At 47.5% G+C, this 19054-nt stretch overlaps 1 protein-coding gene across 2 annotated transcripts in view; it reads left to right on the forward strand.

Moving 5' to 3' along the window:
- The first annotated feature begins 5281 nt into the window (after nt 1–5281).
- ARID1A (AT-rich interaction domain 1A) overlaps nt 5282–19054 on the forward strand; it is a 69294-nt gene continuing 55521 nt past the window's right edge. For both annotated transcript variants that reach the window (XM_058553331.1, XM_058553332.1), the window contains exon 1: nt 5282–6445. In XM_058553331.1, the coding sequence (XP_058409314.1) occupies nt 5312–6445 (1134 nt within the window). In that variant the 5' untranslated portion in view covers nt 5282–5311. The remainder of the gene's footprint in view (nt 6446–19054) is intronic.

Below are 19054 nucleotides of genomic sequence, written 5' to 3' on the forward strand. Positions count from 1 at the left end.
CCATTTTGTCAGCGCTCACACTGTTTTTCCTTCTCCTTCCAACTCTTTTCTACAGAATTTGTGTTGGAGCAAAAGACTCCATTCCAGATCCATTCCAGAGTTGCTGTGAGAAAATGCCCGGCTCTGACTCTTTTTCCTATCTCAGTAAAATGGCAGTGTAAGAAAGCTTTATGCAATCAGGGCTGAAACAAATACCCACCTAGAATATTTGATTTTCCTTCTGATTTTGTTCTCCACCCTCCACTTTCAAAAATTTCCCTTACAATCATTTTACATGTGTGAAATTTTCCTACATTGGTTCTAAAGAATAAAGCAAAACAAAAGCAGTCTATGTTGGTTTAATATGGGAAGTCAAAGATAACAGACTTTTCCTGTTCCTGAGCAATAGCCTTCAGTATTAAGATTGGTGACCTTATCTTTCCTTGGTAATATTGTTGGTGTTTAGCTCTCCAAATTTAAAAACAGCTTAGTGTAATAAGTACCAAATACAGAATTGTTCAATTTTTCTTCTGATGGACTATCAAGGGTCTTTCAAGCTTCTTTGCAAGTAGGTTTTTCATACACTATTTTTGTATTAATTGGTGAATACAAACCTTCAATGAGGCTTAGCAGAAATATCCAAATTCCTGATCTGCCCAGTGGTTTTATAAAACTCCAGTCCAGGTTTGTTTGTCTTTAAAATATTATTAGCTTTACTCTGTCTTCTCCAAAAGAATAGTTAGCAAGCTCACCAGAGAGATTGGAGGATAAGGAGAATGTACATATTGGAGTGTGCGAGAGTTGGTGATTTTTTCCTCATGTCAGATGGACCCCGGGTTTTATATTTTATTTGAAACTTGCCACAAACCAGATCAGCCTGGACCTTTATTTATTTGAGTTGATTTTAGTTTTGGGGAAGGTGATGGTGAGGGTAATTCTTATTTTATATTGGTACCAAAAAAGCAGGTTGACTTATGCCTAAGGGTATTTTTACATAGTTACTCTTCTGGTTAAAAAAAAAAAAAAGCCTCCTTTAGAAATTAATATTTCTCAACATGTGTTATCATTATTCTGAAATGTAAATTCCACCAAACTGTTTATCTAAAGAGACAAGCAGTTCTTGAGCGCCCACCAAGCTTGATGCCTCAGGGGTTTGCTCCTTTGGGATTCTCGGCGCTGGGTAGGCACAATTTTACCGCGAAGAGCTGTGGAGCGCCATTCAGACTCCATTCCATTTTTCTCCGCGGCGATCCAGTTCTTATTTTACAGCTCCCGTCTGGGAGCCGGTAATATAATGAATTGCCTTGACTCTAGCTTCAATCCACTTTCCTCGCTTAATATGCAGCCCAAAGTTTTGCAGCTCGCTGTCAGATGGTAGTGCTAGACTTTCACACTGCTCCCAAAGCCTCCGCTGGGGCTGTTTCTGAACACGGAGTTACAAACTTTAAGACGGAAATCCAGACGGAAATCCACGCCAGGCTTTGAACTCTGCTTCTGGCTTCCGTCAACTGACATAGTTGCCCTTTTGCTCAAACTCGCAGCTCCGGTTCGCACTCGGGAGAGCTCTGCTGGGTGTCTGCTGCTTTGCCGCGGCGGGGACGCGTGTGGGGGCCACAACTCGGCGCTCCTCCGATCCCCCGCGCCTTAGTTCAGAACCAAGGCAAACCCTCACTGGGTCCTGGGCTTCAAACGTCTTCCACTAAAGGGAGTGGGGAAAGGAAGGAGCCCGGAGGAGCCCAGCCCGATCTTTTGTTTGTTTGTTGAGTTTTGTATTTCGGACACCTAAGGAAAGCAAACTGCGAGAGAGGAAGGGCTATCCTCCCTGCAAACGTTGCCCTCTCTTAGCAAACCTTCTAGGCCTTGGTTCCACATTTTGTAGTTGACTGCATGGATTTTAATAGGCTATTCCCTTATTTTCGGGCCCAATCCATGCACACTGTGCAGCGGGATAAAATGAGGCACATCCTCTGCCATTTTCAGTCGGTTTGTCCTGGCAGCCCTGCCCCCCTCCTTGGCTGCGGCCGCCGCCGCGGGAGTTAATGCTGCGCGCACAAACTCCGCCTGGTGCTCCGGACCGGAGATCCAGTCCACGTTTGCCAAGTGCCGTGCGGTCGGGGACGGTGATAAGAACTCTCCAGTGAGGGAGCGAGCGAGACTTTAGTCCGGTTTCCATGTCAACGATTCAGTCCATATTTGCCATCAGGCTGTTGGTGGCAGAGGCGCTTTCGTGAGGGTAGCGCTGTCCTAGTCCTAGTTCTCCAATCTGCGCCGGGATTCCTTAGCTGCCTGGGTGTGGGGTTAAAAAGGCAGGGGCCTTGGGGGAGAAAACTCCACCAAAGGGAGGACCCACAGCCCCAAACTCGAAGCTCGGGCCAGCCACGTGCCCAGCTCCTCCCCTCCCCCCTTTCCCGCTGCCACTGCCTCTAGGGAAAGCTGATGAGCCGGTTTCTAAGAAAGTTCCCTTCAACTCGGCAGTCCCCGGGATAGTGGTGTGGGGCTCTAAAGGTAGGGGTGGAAGAGGACCCTAAAGGATTTGAGATTAAAAAAACAAAATGAGAAAGGAGAAATCCCACATTACCTCTTCCAACCCAAGTGGATAGATTTTTGTGCACTCTGCCTTATTGCTAGAGAAAAATGGTGGCTGTTTTCAAAACAGGGTGCCCACGTGTAGGAAAGGGATTTGGGCAAATCCAAATTTCACAGCCAGTGAAGAAGGGAGATGAGGGCTTCCTCTGGAGACAAATCCATTATGGCTTCCAGATTTTCAGTGGGCTCCAGGTTTCCCATTACACTCCAGCTCTGAGGAAAATGGCAGGGTAATTGCATGTAAAAAATTCCTCATTTGTGTGCAGGACTCAAGACTGTTTGCCAGCTCAGAGGCAGTTGATTAAATAGCCAAGCTCCATTTATGAGGCAGCCTATAATTTGGTTTCTAGGACCTAATGCACTGGGAGAGTTGTTGCCTCTGAGGACTGTGAGTGAAACGAGGGCACTGGCCCATTCCAGTCAGTCAGACCCTGGTAGGCCGGTTTGGTTTTTGGCTTGGGGAAAAAAAAACACTCAGATCAACAGGAAGGTTATGCCTTTTTAGTGTCAGATGCTCTTAAATTTTCTTGAGGGTAGGAATGAGTCCAGATTTTTGGAATTATTCACTGTGACCAGTGGGATGGCCAGAACTCCAGGGGCCTGCAGAATCTGGAAGTTCTAAGATAATGGTTCTATGGCAATAAAGTCTCCATTTTATAAAATCTAAGGGGAAAGGAGGCCCTGGTGTCTAGTGACTACACTGGCCTGGGCCTCTCCCAAGGCAGCCTTCGGCCTGATGAGGAGCTGGAATCCCCTCTGGCTTTTGTAGCCTGTCATGTCAGAGCATTCCAAATCAGCCTGAGGAGGAAAAGGCTGTTGCTGGGATTTGGTGGGGCCTGTAGATCTGGAGTTTTCTTATGTATGCCTCCAGCTCAATCAGCATCTCTTAGAGTGTAATGGTAAACTCTGAAGAATCTTTAAGCTGGAGGACAGAAAACAAATTTGGGTTGCATCCATTTTCTAAGTGACCTGTTAGACTGCCCCTTTTCTCTCTTTAAAGAGAAAATGGTTTACCTCGGTTTGGCCATCCCTCTTCTGCAGTGGTCCCTTTGAACACTCAGGTTCCTCCAGTCCTGGGAGCCTTTTCTGTGGTCTGTTTATAGTCTTACAGGTACTATCTTTGGAGACTGGGGCTATTGTTCATTGTGGGCTAAGTTCTCTTAGGAGGCAAAGATGGAGCTTGGGTTCTTCTGCTAGAAGGCTGTCATATGCCCCCAAAGTAGCTTCAGTGGCAACTATTTCAAGTCAGTGTTGAGATGACCAGCTTTGATCTCAAACCCATTCTGATACTCTTATCCCATTGTTGGATATGGCACAATCCACAAAGTGGATTGACCACTTTTTTTTTTTAAAGCTAAGTGGACAAGGGCAGCTTTGGGGATTCTGCTACTTTTTAAAGCCGCCCTCTGACTTTAAGTGACAGGGCAGTCCTCTCCTCTCTGTTTATTAATTCTGTAAAATGGGTATATTCAGACCTCATGCCCCCAGGGCCTTGTGAGGACAGGCTAATGAGGGCAGGGGAGTGGGAAAATGGAAAGTCTGAACAATGATCTGTCATTCCATTCGGCTTGCCAAGGGGGTACAACGTAAGGCCCCACTTTGCTCACTCAGCTGGGTCTTTAGAGCGGGTTTCTAAAAGGCTTTGAAGAAGAAAAGTGCTGTAGAGGTGCTAAGAAGCAGCCAAGAGACCAGGCCCGCTGCCAGGGGGTCAGGCCTGGGCCGAGGCGGCCGCGGTCTCGGGCTCAGGCCAATTTTGCAGCCGCGAGTAAAGTTCACGCCGCCCGCTCCTCTCAGTGCGGCCTGGAGGGGACCGACCCGGATAGGAACGCCAGGAGGGAGGCGGCGCAGGCTCCGGAGACGCGCGAGCTCCGGGCCGGGTTTTCCCCGAAGCCTTCGGCGGCGGCGCTGCCGAGCGAAAGCGGCAGAGGGCCTGCCGCCGCCGCGGCTCGTTCTCTCCCCTCCTCCTTTGTGAGGGGAAGGGAGCGAGTCCGTTCCACGGCCTGCGCCCGCTCCGCACTCCGTTCCGGGTTTGCCAGGCGGCCGCGACGGCGCTGGGTAAAATGGCAGTGCTGAGCCTCGTGTCGGAGTGAGGGGGACTCGGAGGAGAGTGGGGCGCTCTAGCCGCTCAGTCCGGCCGCCCGCCCGCTCGCCCGCCCGCTGCCGCGCAGCAGCCTCGGCCGGCGCCGCGGCCGGGGAGGGGAGGCAGGGCGTCCGGTCCAGCCTGCGCTCCGACTCTGCCTCCCGGCACCCGGGCTGCTGCCGCGCGCCCTCCAGCCCGCCCGTCCCGGGTCCCCCTCCCCCCGCTCCCTCCCTCCCTCCCCGCCCCCTCCCCCTCGCCTCCCTCCCTCCCTCCCTCCTCCTTTCTCCGGCAGCAGAAAGCGGAGAGTCACAGCGGGGCCAGGCCCTGGGGAGCGGAGCCTCCACCGCCCCCCTCATTCCCAGGCAAGGGCTTGGGGGGAATGAGCCGGGAGAGCCGGGTCCCGAGCCTACAGAGCCGGGAGCAGCTGAGCCGCCGGCGCCTCGGCCGCCGCCGCCTCCTCCTCCTCCGCCGCCGCCAGCCCGGAGCCTGAGCCGGCGGGGCGGGGGGGAGAGGAGCGAGCGAGCGCAGCGCAGCAGCGGAGCCCCGCGAGGCCCGCCCGGGCGGGTGGGGAGGGCAGCCCGGGGGACTCAGCCCCGGGGCGGGGTGGGAGGGGGGGAGAAGACGAAGACAGGGCCGGGTCTCTCCGCGGACGAGACAGCGGGGATCATGGCCGCGCAGGTCGCCCCCGCCGCCGCCAGCAGCCTGGGCAACCCGCCGCCGCCGCCCTCGGAGCTGAAGAAAGCGGAGCAGCAGCAGCGGGAGGAGGCAGGGGGCGAGGCGGCGGCGGCAGCGGCCGAGCGCGGGGAAATGAAGGCAGCCGCCGGGCAGGAAAGCGAGGGCCCCGCCGTGGGGCCGCCGCAGCCGCTGGGAAAGGAGCTGCAGGACGGGGCCGAGAGCAATGGGGGTGGCGGCGGCGGCGGAGCCGGAGGCGGCGGCGGGCCCGGCGCGGAGCCGGACCTGAAGAACTCGAACGGGAACGCGGGCCCTAGGCCCGCCCTGAACAATAACCTCACGGAGCCGCCCGGCGGCGGCGGTGGCGGCAGCAGTGATGGGGTGGGGGCGCCTCCTCACTCAGCCGCGGCCGCCTTGCCGCCCCCAGCCTACGGCTTCGGGCAACCCTACGGCCGGAGCCCGTCTGCCGTCGCCGCCGCGGCGGCCGCCGTCTTCCACCAACAACATGGCGGACAACAAAGCCCTGGCCTGGCAGCGCTGCAGAGCGGCGGCGGCGGGGGCTTGGAGCCCTACGCGGGGCCCCAGCAGAACTCGCACGACCACGGCTTCCCCAACCACCAGTACAACTCCTACTACCCCAACCGCAGCGCCTACCCCCCGCCCCCCCAGGCCTACGCGCTGAGCTCCCCGAGAGGTGGCACTCCGGGCTCCGGCGCGGCGGCGGCCGCCGGCTCCAAGCCGCCTCCCTCCTCCAGCGCCTCCGCCTCCTCGTCGTCGTCGTCCTTCGCTCAGCAGCGCTTCGGGGCCATGGGGGGAGGCGGCCCCTCCGCGGCCGGCGGGGGAAACCCCCAGCCCACGGCTACCCCCACCCTCAACCAACTGCTCACGTCGCCCAGCTCAGCCCGGGGCTACCAGGGCTACCCCGGGGGCGACTACGGCGGCGGGCCCCAGGACGGGGGCGCCGGCAAAGGCCCGGCGGACATGGCCTCGCAGTGCTGGGGGGCTGCTGCTGCGGCGGCGGCGGCGGCGGCAGCCGCCTCGGGAGGGGCCCAACAAAGGAGCCACCACGCGCCCATGAGCCCCGGGAGCAGCGGCGGCGGGGGCCAGCCGCTCGCCCGGACCCCGCAGGTACACAGCTGAGTGGGGGAGGGGGCTGGGGCGAGCGGGGTCCTGGGAGTGGGTGGCGGCTGCGGAGAGCAGGCCGCAGCCGTGGGCTACCCCTAGTCCGGGGCCCCCATTACTGGGGAGCTGCCATTGTCTGGCTCTTCTCTCTTAAAATGGCTGCCTGTCTGCCTTCCTCTCCTTCTCTCCTTCAGCCTTTGTGTGGGGCTTTCCCTGAGGTGTCTGCTCCCCTTCTCCCTCTCCCCTGGTCCCTCCGAACTCCGAGGATCTTCAAGGGGGTGCGGGGCAGAGTGTGCGGGGAAGGGTCCTGCCTGGGGTGAGGGGGTTCTGGGGGCTTAGGCTAGGGGTGTAGGCAGTGGTAGGAGCTCGGAAGTTGAGTGAACAGTTCTTTGCTCACCTGCCGTTCCTCTCTGCCCCCCCTGCCTTCCTCTAGGCCGTCCCCCATCTGTGCTTTCAAGGAGGGGCCCCTCGGGCTCGAGGGGACCTCGAAGGAGGGCAGGGGCCTGCTTGGGGGCAGCTAGAGGCCGGCTGCGGTTCACCCGGGGCAGCCCGGGCCATCTCTTGTCTTAGTCTCCGTCGGCCCAGTGGCCTGGGCTTCTCCCTGGAAGTGCTGGTAAACAGCTGAGTGATTGGAGTAGTAAGTGCAGATTGCTTTGGTTTGGGATTTGAATTATGGAGGTAAAATCCTTCTGTCAAAGCCAGGAGACAGTTGGTCTTAGGTTGACATCCTATCTGTGATCTGATTGGCTCCCCATCTCCTGCTCTTGGCCATTTATAATTGCCTCTGATGTAATGGTACAACAATCCTGATGAGCTCATAAACTTTTACACTCTGCTTTTCTGCCAGTGATAACCCAAACCATCGCTGCCACTATCTGCCTTTTATTCCAGAACTGAAATTGGCTGTGACCTTGAGGAGGGAGGTTTAAGCAGCAATACTGTATCAGCAGGAGCAGAGCCCTAGACAGGCTGCCCTTGTTACATTGTGCCCGAAACAAAAGAGGAGGCAGTGGCATTTTGCGTGTACCTTGGATTTATTTTGCTTGTTATGTTTTATGCAGCCTGAAATAGATTCTGTGTTGTCAGAACAGTAGCTGAGTTTTTCTCTACAATGGGTTTGCTGTTTGTTTTGGTTTTGTGACTTTCCTGATAGTATAAATGACTTCTTTGATAGCTCTGAAGATGCATTTGTCTTGAGTAATTTTGACCCTGTTGGCTTTGCAGAATTGAAATTATTTTACTGGGCTGTTTATTGAGTGGCAAACTAGGATCTTTATGAGAGGGGATAGGGGAATTTTTTTTTTTTTTTTTTGAGAACTGTAAGTTTTCTGAGAGAGATTTCTTATTAGGTTCAAGTGTTTTAAGGATGGCTGGTCTCATTCTTTAGGTGTTGAATCTTGTTAACACTTTTCTTTTGTTAACTGAACTTTGGGAGAGCAGCTCAATTTAAAGGGAAGCTAACATCTTTCATGATCTTGAGAGGGACTTTCTCCTAAAGCCTTGGTTTGGTGAAATTTGTCCTTTGTTCCTGGAATATCAAAAAGGCCAATTTTCTTTTTTGTCATCAGTCGTTTTAAAGCTTTGAAATAGAGGTTGACCAGTTTTTCTCTCTGCATTTTAAAGTATGTTCCGTTTTTTTCTATCTTCCAAGATAGTAAACGTACATTTTACAATGACACTAAAGATTTGCTTAGAAATGACAACTTTTAGGTATGTTTTTATGCATTCTATCTTACTGTTGTTTTGCTCTTCTTCCGTCTTCATTGTTTTCTGTCTTCAGTGCTTTGGTCAGGAATATTGGGTGGTCTATGGAGTCATGTAACTTTTCAAAGAGGTAAAAAAGCTCTGTTCGTGTCCCCTCCTCCCAGCAGTACCCAATTGTACCTTTGTGCTACAAGATTTTGTTTACTTAGGCGGGCTAATTAGCTGTATTCCCTCCCCATCCTAGGACTGCTTTTCTACTCTTCCATTGAGCTGGGAATTTTGAAAATAGTTGTGTTAGATGGCAGGTTTAGAGTTCTGTGTCTTGACTCCATGTTTTCCATGATGTTCTACATCTGGGCAAGAAATAGGAGACTTTTAAATCGGATTTCTAGTGTCTAGAGGATCAGTTTGGTCTTAGAAAACAAAACATCATCTTGTCTCTGGGTCATTCTATAGTCTACACCTCATTCTTTCCCCTTTTTGGGGGAGGTGGCTGAGATATTTATCTTTCTTAAACTATTAGAGGAAATTATTTGAGGTAAGTCCAGGCTCATTCAAAAGCAAAAATTAATTTGAATTCTGCTGGTTTGGGGACATTTGGGCAAATACTTTTTTTTTATAAAACCAACTTCTGCCCTATAGTGGTTTCTGTTTTTCCTTCATTAAACATATATTTGAGCCTTTCTATTTGCTGGATACTATGCTCTGTGCTGGATAAATGATAAGAAAATAGATACAGTCCCTGTTTGGAAGCTTGTCTGTGCTGCCTTTGGGTGAATTTTCTGATTCCCTTTTAACCTCACCAGACCCAGCACTTCACACAACATAGATTCCTCCTGTTCGATTTCAGTTCAGTTCATTCTCTGAGACCCAGAGAATGGGCTGGTGAGCATGCATTTCTGGAAGAGACAGTGCAACTTCCAGTTTTGTGGGCTGCTTCAGATATGTAGTCTAGATGAGGGTTGTAGGTGGATCGATTTTGTTCTGAATTCCTCTTTTCTACTTAAGGACAAACTTCTTGTCTCAGACCATGATGCCCTATTCTTAAGCATTCTTAAATAATAGGGTCTTGCTCTGTCCCCTTCTTTCCCTAACTCAGTCTTGGATTAAGAGTATTTTACAGAGACTTGATTGACACAGCTAAGGTGGTAATGTTCTCATTTGACTTTGCCTTTATGAAATAAAGACTGGGTGTGTGTATCGTGGCTATGTCTTTCACAGGAGCTGGGAAGATCCCAGCAGACAAACTTTTCCTTTGTTGCTTTCCATAAGTAGTATTGTGTCTCACAGTGTTGAATCCTGCTATTGATGAAATACTTTTCAGTTTCCTGTGCACTGGAACCTCATGTAAAGCTTTTTTATTTGGGATGCTTTTAGCTGTAGTACCTCGAGAGTAGTACCAGCTCACCAAAGTAAAAAATGAGATAGAATATGTAGTCCAGGATCAACATGGATTTGATTGTAGAAGTTTGGCTGTTAGTTCCTGCTATGGAAATATCAAATGATATTTCTGACTCCTGGGAAACAAATACAGGAATCCTGGACTTACCATGGGAATGCCTACTGGCAGAAATTCTGGGCTGGCTGAAATACAGGACTCTTGGAGCTCTCTCAAGTAGGAGGAACTAGGAAAACCATACTGAGGTGGCACTTAGTTGTGGGGGCTTCATGTTTCTCTACTGTCCATGAGAGAACTGCGGGGTGGTGGGGGTTGGGAGGGTGGCGAGAGAACAGGGAAAGCAGCCAGACCAAGGTTGGCTTCTTTGTATTGGGCCCTGTGAGGACTTTTTTAGGTTCCTTCCTTTGTTTATGATACAGAGTAACCATGAAAAGTGGCACCCACTGTAAGAAGATGTCTTGGATTGCATTAACCATTCATATGTTGGCTTGACTCCTATAGGGTGTGATGTCTACAGTAGGCCTTTTGCAAAGAGGTTAGTGAACTTTTTTAAAAGGTGGAAATAGGCTATCAAAGTAATGGTCAGGTCCCTTTTCTCTTCCCACCCCCTAAAAGGTTGTATTGATTGGCTTCAAATCCCAAAATTCTAGAAGCAACTAAAGCATGCAAATAGGGGTAAAATATTGGCACTGAATAGTTTTTTTCCTGCCAGTGAGCTGGGATACCTCGGTCTCTGAAATGGAGTCTTGATTCCTATGGCTTTTATCTCTGAGTTTTTCCTTGTTTAGGTTGGTCATTATCATTGCTGATGCACATCAAGTTGTGTGTGGCAGAGTGGTGAGGGGTAAAGAGCACAGGAATCAGGACTCAGGAGGAGGCTTTGGTTCTACATGCAGGTCTGGATTAAGCTGTGTGACTTTGGGCAAGTTATTTGCCTTCTCTGTTTCATTTTCTCTTCATCAATAAAGTGAAGTTGGTGGACTGCATGACCTTCTCCCTCTCTGATGCTAAACATCTCCTTGTACTTCCATACCTGGCTTGTTATGAGGGCAACTTCTTCCTGTACATGTATTAGTAGGGCTCTTGAGACCATCTTTCTTCCCCTGGGTTCAAGGAATTCAAGGCTGTTTTCACCTCATGATTTATAGGAACAAGTTCTGAACAGTTGGGTTCCATGGTGGGCTGTGTCCCTTTACAGAAAAAGCTCTATGAGACTGTTTTGCCTTGAAACTGTTAATCTCTTTGTCGTTAGTCATTCCACCTGGTTGGTGGTTTTAAAACACTAAACAGTAATTGAAAAATTAGGCAGACTTCATTAAAGCAAGACTTGAAAAATAGTTGCATCAAAATTTTCAAGAGGGGGTTTTGGGGGTAGATTAGGGGTGGGGGGTGGGGAGTGGATATTCGTAAATTCAGCATTAACATTCTGCTTGTTTTGGGGGCATAGGAAGGTGGGGAGAGGTAGCATTAAGCTCTCCAGACCCTTCTGGTGTTTGGGCAGGTCTAGGTCTGGTTTGGGCAGTTGGTTGTAATCTGAGTGCCTGAACTTGCCCTGTAAGTTTTGCTGAGAGAAGAGGAAAAGTTCCTGTGACTGGAACAGGAAAAGCTAACCGTCTCAGCGTCAGTTTCACAGGTGTATTGCCTGTTCTCTTATCCCTAGTTTTTTAACTATGTGGTGTGGTTTGCAAGTGGTCCTGGAAATGCTGTTCTTTCTCTTCTCCAGCACACCTGAATTTCCATTCTTTCTCCTCCTGGCTTAGTAGTTTAGAAGTGTAATTTGGGCACATTAGAGGTGTGCTAGAAGGAAGCTTTTCTTTATAAAAGAGGGAAAAAAGTAGAGGGAGAGGTGTTTGATAATTCTCTGCTTGACACAGCAGCTTCTTCCTCTCTGAAGGAACCAAATGTTTCAGAGCTTTGTGTAAATACTTGCTGAGCTGTCAGTATGTACCCAGGAGGTTTCTGTAGTAAGATGTAAACGGCTGTATAGAATGTTTGACAGGCAAATTAATAAACAGTTTTCAAGCAAAGATTATGCTAGTCTCTTCTCATGTGGTGGAATAAAATAACATTGGAGAAAAAGACTTGGATAGAGAATAGGGTAGTGCTGGGGGCGCAGAGAGCACAGAGATACGGAGAGATGATCTAAAAGAGATTTGAAAAGAAAAGATGCTGCCCTAGAAGAGAAGCCTCCATGGCCCTGGCTCCACGCTAAGTTCAGGGCACCTGGAGCCCTGTTCAGAATCGATTGCAATTTCAGAGCGAAAATCAACAGAAGTTTGGAAAGAAGGCCCTAAGATTCAATAGTGAGGTAAGCGTGCTCCAAAATCTTGGTTTATGAGACTTTGAGTTTTAAAGCCTTGTTCTTTCGGAATGGTTTTGTAGTTTGGTGAGATGTTTTTAGGGTTGGGTTTGCATTTTTGGAATACCAGAAAGGAGAAAAAAGATATTGCAACTTCAGCGTCATCCTCGGCCTGTGTTCTGCTGTGGCTCTCAGGATTATAAGCCCACTCCAAGGGCTGGGTTTATTTATATAGTTTTTATTGGATTCCTTCTGTGCATCACTTATATATATATTAAAATAATGCCCTAGGTTCCTGGATTAGTACAAAGTCCAAATGTTTGGGGACTCACTAAATCATGCCTGAAGGGTTATGTGGGTAGATTCAGTCTTGGTTTTTGAAATTGCCATTTTAGGATTAAAAACATTTCTGGGTTCCTTCAGTGAAACATTCTTTTTACGGAGGAAGAAGTATTTTAGTTGTCTGCCTGTGGTACTGTGCTTCGGTAGCCTTGTGAGATGACCAGATTTACCTTCTCAAAGTCCCTTTTTAAATTAAATCCACTAACTCTGACACCAGTTTTCTCACAAGAGGTGTTTTTTAGACCAGAGTCCTTGGAAGTGCCTTTTTGACTTAGCATAGTAGTAGGGAATATGAATGTAATTATGGCCCTGACCATAATTTTTAGGTTCAGCTAACTTACCAAAGACTATCAGCTTGTTTTAAATCAAAACACAAAAACTTGGGTTGACACTGACATTGGTTGCCCAGGCCTTTCCCAGTATGGTGGTGGTGAGGGTGTTAGAACTTCAGACTTGAAGCTGAGAGCATGATTTCTAGCTCAGGGAGATCTGGAGATTTGAATGGGGGTGAGAAGTATCCCTGTGTGATTAGATGCCAATTAGATACTAGGAAGGGACTTAAAAGATAGAGGCAATATCTGCTTCAGAGGAATTTAGTTTTCTGGGAACAGCATGCGTGTGTGTACACATCTGGAAAACTTGCAAAGCACGGTTTTATAAATGGATATAGACCAAACTAAGTATATGGGCTGAAGGAATCCGAGAATAAGGAACAATCAGAGTTGGGCAGGTTAACCTGGGACAGCTTTTCAGAGACAGTGATTTGTGAAGCTGAATGTTCAAGAAGGGGAAAGTTAAAATATTAATTTGCTTTTTTATAAAGCTACTCTGAGTTCCTGGGCTTTATAGAATCCAAATTACACATCCATCCCCAGACCTGTAGTTGTCTCATTCCAATGACTTTGAGAATTTGGATTGTAACCATAAAATTCCGTGAAAGAGTGGTTCCAGGGTCTTAGTGGTTCCTGTGGTTATGTGGAGCCTTTAGTACAACCTGCCAAGTTCTGGGCCAGTTCAGGGGCTCTTTTGTAGTAATTTTGGGTTTGGAAGTTCATGTCACCTTCAGAGTTGTGTGTCCTGGACAACTCGGCAGTGACGGTGGTTCAACTTTGGTTGGAAAGCCTGGTTTTTTTCTTTTTTAGCAGAGTTAATTGACCTTTCCTAAACAAAGCAAGAGCCATGAAGTACCTGTTGAGGCTCAGGCTGCTTCTATTTCTGAAGAGTTGGGAGCTGTGCTTAAGCTGAGTTGCTTGGTTCAGACCTTTTATTGAGGGTTGATGGGTGGGTAAGCCTGCACATATGCAGTTTGACCATCTGTTCACAGAAATGGCCTTTCATATTGCTTTTGATTAGGTCGGCTGTGGCCAAGAAGCTCATAAATGCTGCAAACACATGCTTATTCCTTGTGGGAGTCTCTGAAATGTAGTGATTTTGGTTTCTCTTTACCTGCTGGTCCATGTCTGATCAGACCACACATGATTTCTGGCACTTTTTAAGGGCTGTAAGTGGATGCTTAACAGCTGAAGATGCATGAGTGTCCAGTGCCAGGCTACTGCGGTGCTTCCACCTGGAAGAGAAGGATGGGTTACACTGTTCCAGTACAGTCATGCACCTCATAATGATGTTTTGGTCAATGACGGACCACGTATACGACAGTGGTCCCCTAAGATTTGTACCATATAGCCTAGAAGTGTAGTAGGCGATACCATCTAGGTTTGTGTAAGTACACTATGTGATGTTTGCACAACGACGAAATCGCCTAATGACGCACTTCTTAGAACGTATCCCCCTCGTTAAGCAATGCATGACTTTATAGAAGTATAGGGTCTTGAATACAGATTCTAGTTTAGAAATATCTCTTCTTTTGCATTACCATTCTGGCATTTTGCAAAAGCAAGTTTCCAGTAACTCAGAATTGGAGCAGAGTGGTTTATCTGCCATGGACAGCAGGTGCGTAGAGGCTTGAGATGAACTCCTTAGTGAATCCAGGCTTTAGAGGAATCCAAGTTAGAGTGAATGTTGACTTAACCGCCTTGAGTATTCTTCCCTGAAATTGCTCCTCCTCCTATTTAAATGGATGGAATTAGTTTTTATTGAATGTGAAGGGACATCTGAGTGAACTTTTGTTTTTGTTAGTCACTTGTGCTTACTAGAAGATGGTCTTGGGACAGGTTGAGTCTTTATTTCCCAGTGGCTTCTGCATTTTCTAAGGGTGTACTGCAAGGGGAAGGAGTCTAATGCCAAGAATGCATTCCAACGTGCTGCAGAGTAGGAAATTTGATCCCTAAAATGTTGACTTAGTGTTGGTTATGGTACATATTAGAAATCACCAAGTAATCCAGGACAGATTTTTGTCACTCTCCAGGAAGTTAATGTTGATACGAAATAGTAAAGGGCCTTGGGCACTGGGGCTATGTGCTCTGCAGGCCCAGAGTGCTGCTTGACTTGCTACCCATATGAAGAGGAAATGTGCTATGTGCTTTTTTTCTCTCTTTTGCATTTGGGCTTCCTTATGGCTTCTTTGCTTCTGGGTTCCCAAGTCTGCAGTGTTAGATATTAGACTTCCTTCTCCCTTGGCACTGGCACATTAATGATTTTTTGTGGCTCATCACCAGCAGCCAAGATTTTTGTGTGCTTTTCCCTCTTAAACTTGTTAGCTTTCAGCTTGCTTGTTTATAGACATCTCTGTTAAAAGGAACTCCCCCCCTCAAGATTTAGCACCAGCACAATGGCAGCAGGGGAGTTTAGGGGTTGGTGTGATATCAGTCATTTACAAACCCGTTTGCTGTGTGCTTGGTGTTTTTTATTTTGCCTCCTGTTTTCCTTGAGGTCACAACTTGCTTGCCAGGCATGAGTGCATCTGGGTCCAGCTGTTTACTCTCAACTGACTCGTGCCTGGTGTACTTTTACTTTAAGAAGAGTGAGTTCAGCCACGTGGTAGAGGATTAAAGGCTACGTCGTGCTGGGTGCTTCCTTTTAGAGGAAGCAGATACGCCGTTGGGCTCTTCTTGCCCAGTGATTTCCCCTTTCTCTTGGGTAGACCTTATTACGACGTGCTGTTGTCCTTAGAGAACAAGTCACCCGAACAGAAATGCTGGAATTAGTTGCTGTTTGTTACTACGTCTTCTGTGGCTAATACAGATGGCTTTTTCTCTTGCTCTTTGGGTAACATTCTGTTTTGGTCCTAAGGTGGTAGAGTTCATGGGTTGGTCCAGTATTAGTTATTAGTTTCAGAGTGTGAAACTCCTGATGATTCAGATTTGGATAGCCTGCCTTTCATCTCCAGACTTCTAACTTTTTACCTGTTTAGGAATCTGGGCTGCCAAAGATAACGATATTATAAAGGATTTGGGGAACAGTTCTATAGGTAGTTTATCCACGATTTGTCCTGAGCTGGGGATAGGCCGAGGACATCACTAAGATCCCAATTTTCAAATGACGGGGGGGGGGGTGAATATTAATGATGACTACCATGCATTTGAACACCTACTTTGTGCCAACCACTATGCTTGGGTCTCTCTATGAATTTCCTCATTCAATCTTCAAAACCATGAGAGGTGGGTTCTGTTGTTAACTCCTCCCACTTTACAGATGAGGAACTAAGAGTAAGAATGAGAAATTTGCCAGAGGGCAAAAAGCTGGTAAAAGGTAGAGTTCGGATTTGAATCAAGGTTTGTCTGTAGCTTCTCCAGAGCTATAACACTGTAAAAGACTAAATTTGCTTCTCCAAAATAAATTATTCAAGCACTAAGTCTTATTGGGACATTATTTTTGCAATAGCCTGGAACTCATAAATGGAGTGAAAGACTGAAAAGCCTTTGGTTACAATTTGACATTGTGCCTAGATTTCTGTCCTGTCCATCCCTTCCACTTAGAATTTTATTTAGGTTTCTGATTAATGGCCATGTGATCCCAATGGTGAGAATTGGCAGCATTTGGTCCTCAGGCCCCTTTGTCTTCTGGAGGGATCTTTGAGAATGGGGATGGGGTTGGCATTTAGGCTCAAAGATAGAGTCATTCCCTTTGACCATTATGAAAATATTTGCAGAGTGATTTTACTTTCTAGAACTTGGAGAACTCATTGGAGAGGCAAGGATTGTTGTCTTAATTTTCCACTTGGGGAAAGTGAACACATAAGGGTTAAGTGCCTCACACAAAGTTTCATAGCCACATCAGCTCTAAAACTGAGGTGTAAAGATCCCTTGGGCTGTGTGACTTTAGGCAAGTTACTTAACTTTTCTGAATCTGTATCCTCAACTATATAATGAGGAAAAACATCTGCCTTGCAGGCTGTAGTAAATATTAAGATGTGAAAGTGCTATTATCAAATAAAATTTGAACATGACTGCTGGTTGGTAGAGGCCTCTGCTTGAGAAGGGGATAGAATTGAGTGGTTAAAAGCAGTGTTGGTCTTCACTGAATTAAAAGCTATTCCATAGTTCTTAGTTATATTAATGCTTTAAAAAACTCAACAAATTTTATTAAGCACATGTTCCAGTTTGAGAGCTAGATTAGTGCACTAGTTCTCAGTGCGGTCCCTAACCATCAGTATCAGCATCACCTGGGCCCTGTTTAGAAATGCAAATACTCATTCAGACCTACAGAATCTAAAACTCCGGGCAGTGTGTTTTAACAAGCCCTCCAAGCCATTGTGATGCATGCTCAAGTTTGAGAACTACTGGATTTATGCTCAACTGGGCTACAGAGTATATCCGAATTACCTGAGGAGCTTCTTCCAGATTGCACCATAGGCTAATGTTTCAGAGGTATCTGCCCCTCCCATGATGTGAAAGTTGTTTTGGATGGAGAGAAGGTTAAAAGTGCTTGGAGTTGGGGGAGAAGAAAGAAAATACTTTTGAGATGGATCTTCTACTGTGCAATAATGATAAACTCTAGTGACAAAACATGTCTGCTTATTTATAGGACTTGGGGACTCCCTGCCTTCCATTTCTCTTTCTCTTAGCTCTTTGGTGACACAGCTTGAGGATAATCTGAATCTGTGGTCCTGGTTGTTTGATGAAGGTGGAAAGGTCATTTTAGGATGGTGACCTAGGGTGGTCTCCAAGTATGACCAGTTGAGTAAACTACCTAAGAAAGTGATTCTTGAAAGTGCTCAGAGGCCAGTATTGGAGCATTAATTAAATGCCATTGATGTTCTTTCTGCTCGTGATGGCCAGCTGATCTGAGAACAGGGTCTTTGGTGATCTCTCTGTAGGCCGTCCCTGATGATTGCCCTCCCTCTCTCACTCCCCACCAGCCTTGTGGCCAGCCTGAGTTTTGCTGTGTTTCCTTTCCTTGTGTCTCTTGTTGTGAAGTCCTAGCAAATAAACCCACTAAGTAGATTCCTGACAGGCTGCCCCATCTCTGAAGTGGATGAGGTCTCTCTGAGGAGTGGACATTTGAGCCAAGACCTCCAGTTGTATGACTTAATAAATAAGGTTTGTGCTTGGCACAGAAATGGAAGTTACAGAAATGGTCAGATAACAAACATTAACAATGCAAAGACCATGTGGAGAACCAGTTTAGTAGTTCACCTGGGCTTTCTGAAAACCCGATGTGGTTTCTGTATCCTTCCCATTAAAAACAAGTTTCCTTGTACCAGGCCTCTCTTTTCCCTCCTGCCTGAGAAGTGAAGTGTGATCACTGTGACTAGGGCGCGAGGAAGGCAGAGGCTTCCAGGAGGCAGTATGCTGACAGTTTGATCTGTGATTTGATATTTGTATGTACAGACAAATGCTCTAGTGGGGAGTGTTATATTCTTTCTGTGTGTTTGTGTGTTTTAAACTCACTTTATCATCCCTTTGCCTTTTAGCTTTATTTCCTCTGCTCTTTTTTTCTTTTTTCATTCTCGCCTTTGGTGTCCAACTCTGTTAGTAGACTGCAAAGCACATGGAGACCTCAGTAGCTTTACCACACCAGAGCTGGTAAAATGTCTTTAAAAGGACTGGAGATGCAATTTATACTGCTTTCAGATGAACATCATTTCAGTGAAGATTCCTGGTATATGCTCACCTCTGTTGGAATGGCCTGGCTAACTAGAGGCAGGAAGTGCTTTTGTCTAATTAACTAATAAACAGAAGTTTCCTAAATGATTTCTACCTCTTCTCTTTTCCCACTCTATTGCCTTTGGTCTGGAGACTGTTTCTTAGCCCTCCCTAATCTGTTTTTGGGGTTCTCTTGGTGCAGGACAGATTTGTAACATTCTTGTTTTTCTTTCTAGTCTGTGATTTGAATCCTCTGCTTTCCCAGTACAGCTTTGAATTGGCTTCCTTTAAACCCCTACATAAAACCTCAAGTGACCAATATGTGGTCTCATTATGGTAGTTTGGGTTAAAATAAAATGAGATTGAGATAGCTGGGTTCACCCACCCAGACACATTGACCAAAGGGAAGTTCTGTGTGCCTCGAATAAAACAATCTCAAAAGGGTGTATGAGCCAAAACAGACTTGGGGGTGGGAGTGGGGATAGGGATAAATTTTAGCTAGATTTACATAGCTTAGCATGCCAACTATCCATCCCATTTGATTATACTGGTCAGAGAGAGCAAATAAAGAGGAGAGACAAATAAGCTTCAGAAAAGACAGCTGGTAACTTTGGTCTGGTCCCATGTATTTCTGGTATAAATGATGAAGCCAGGGTCTCCTGTACACATTTGTGTGTGTGGAGGAGGTTGGTACCAGTGTACTTTTGGAGCTTTGAAAAGAACTGAAGAATTTACAGGACTCTATGGCTTTTCATTCAGGGAATTGCTGACCTTAAAAAAGCCTGAGAGGGACCTGCCGGGTGGCACAAGCGGTTAAGTGCTCCACTGCGGCAGCCAGGGGTTCGCCGGTTCAGATCCTGGGCTTGCACCGATGCACCGCTTGTCAA

Source organism: Diceros bicornis, chromosome 13, assembly GCF_020826845.1.
Source record: "Diceros bicornis minor isolate mBicDic1 chromosome 13, mDicBic1.mat.cur, whole genome shotgun sequence".
Taxonomy (NCBI): domain Eukaryota; kingdom Metazoa; phylum Chordata; class Mammalia; order Perissodactyla; family Rhinocerotidae; genus Diceros; species Diceros bicornis.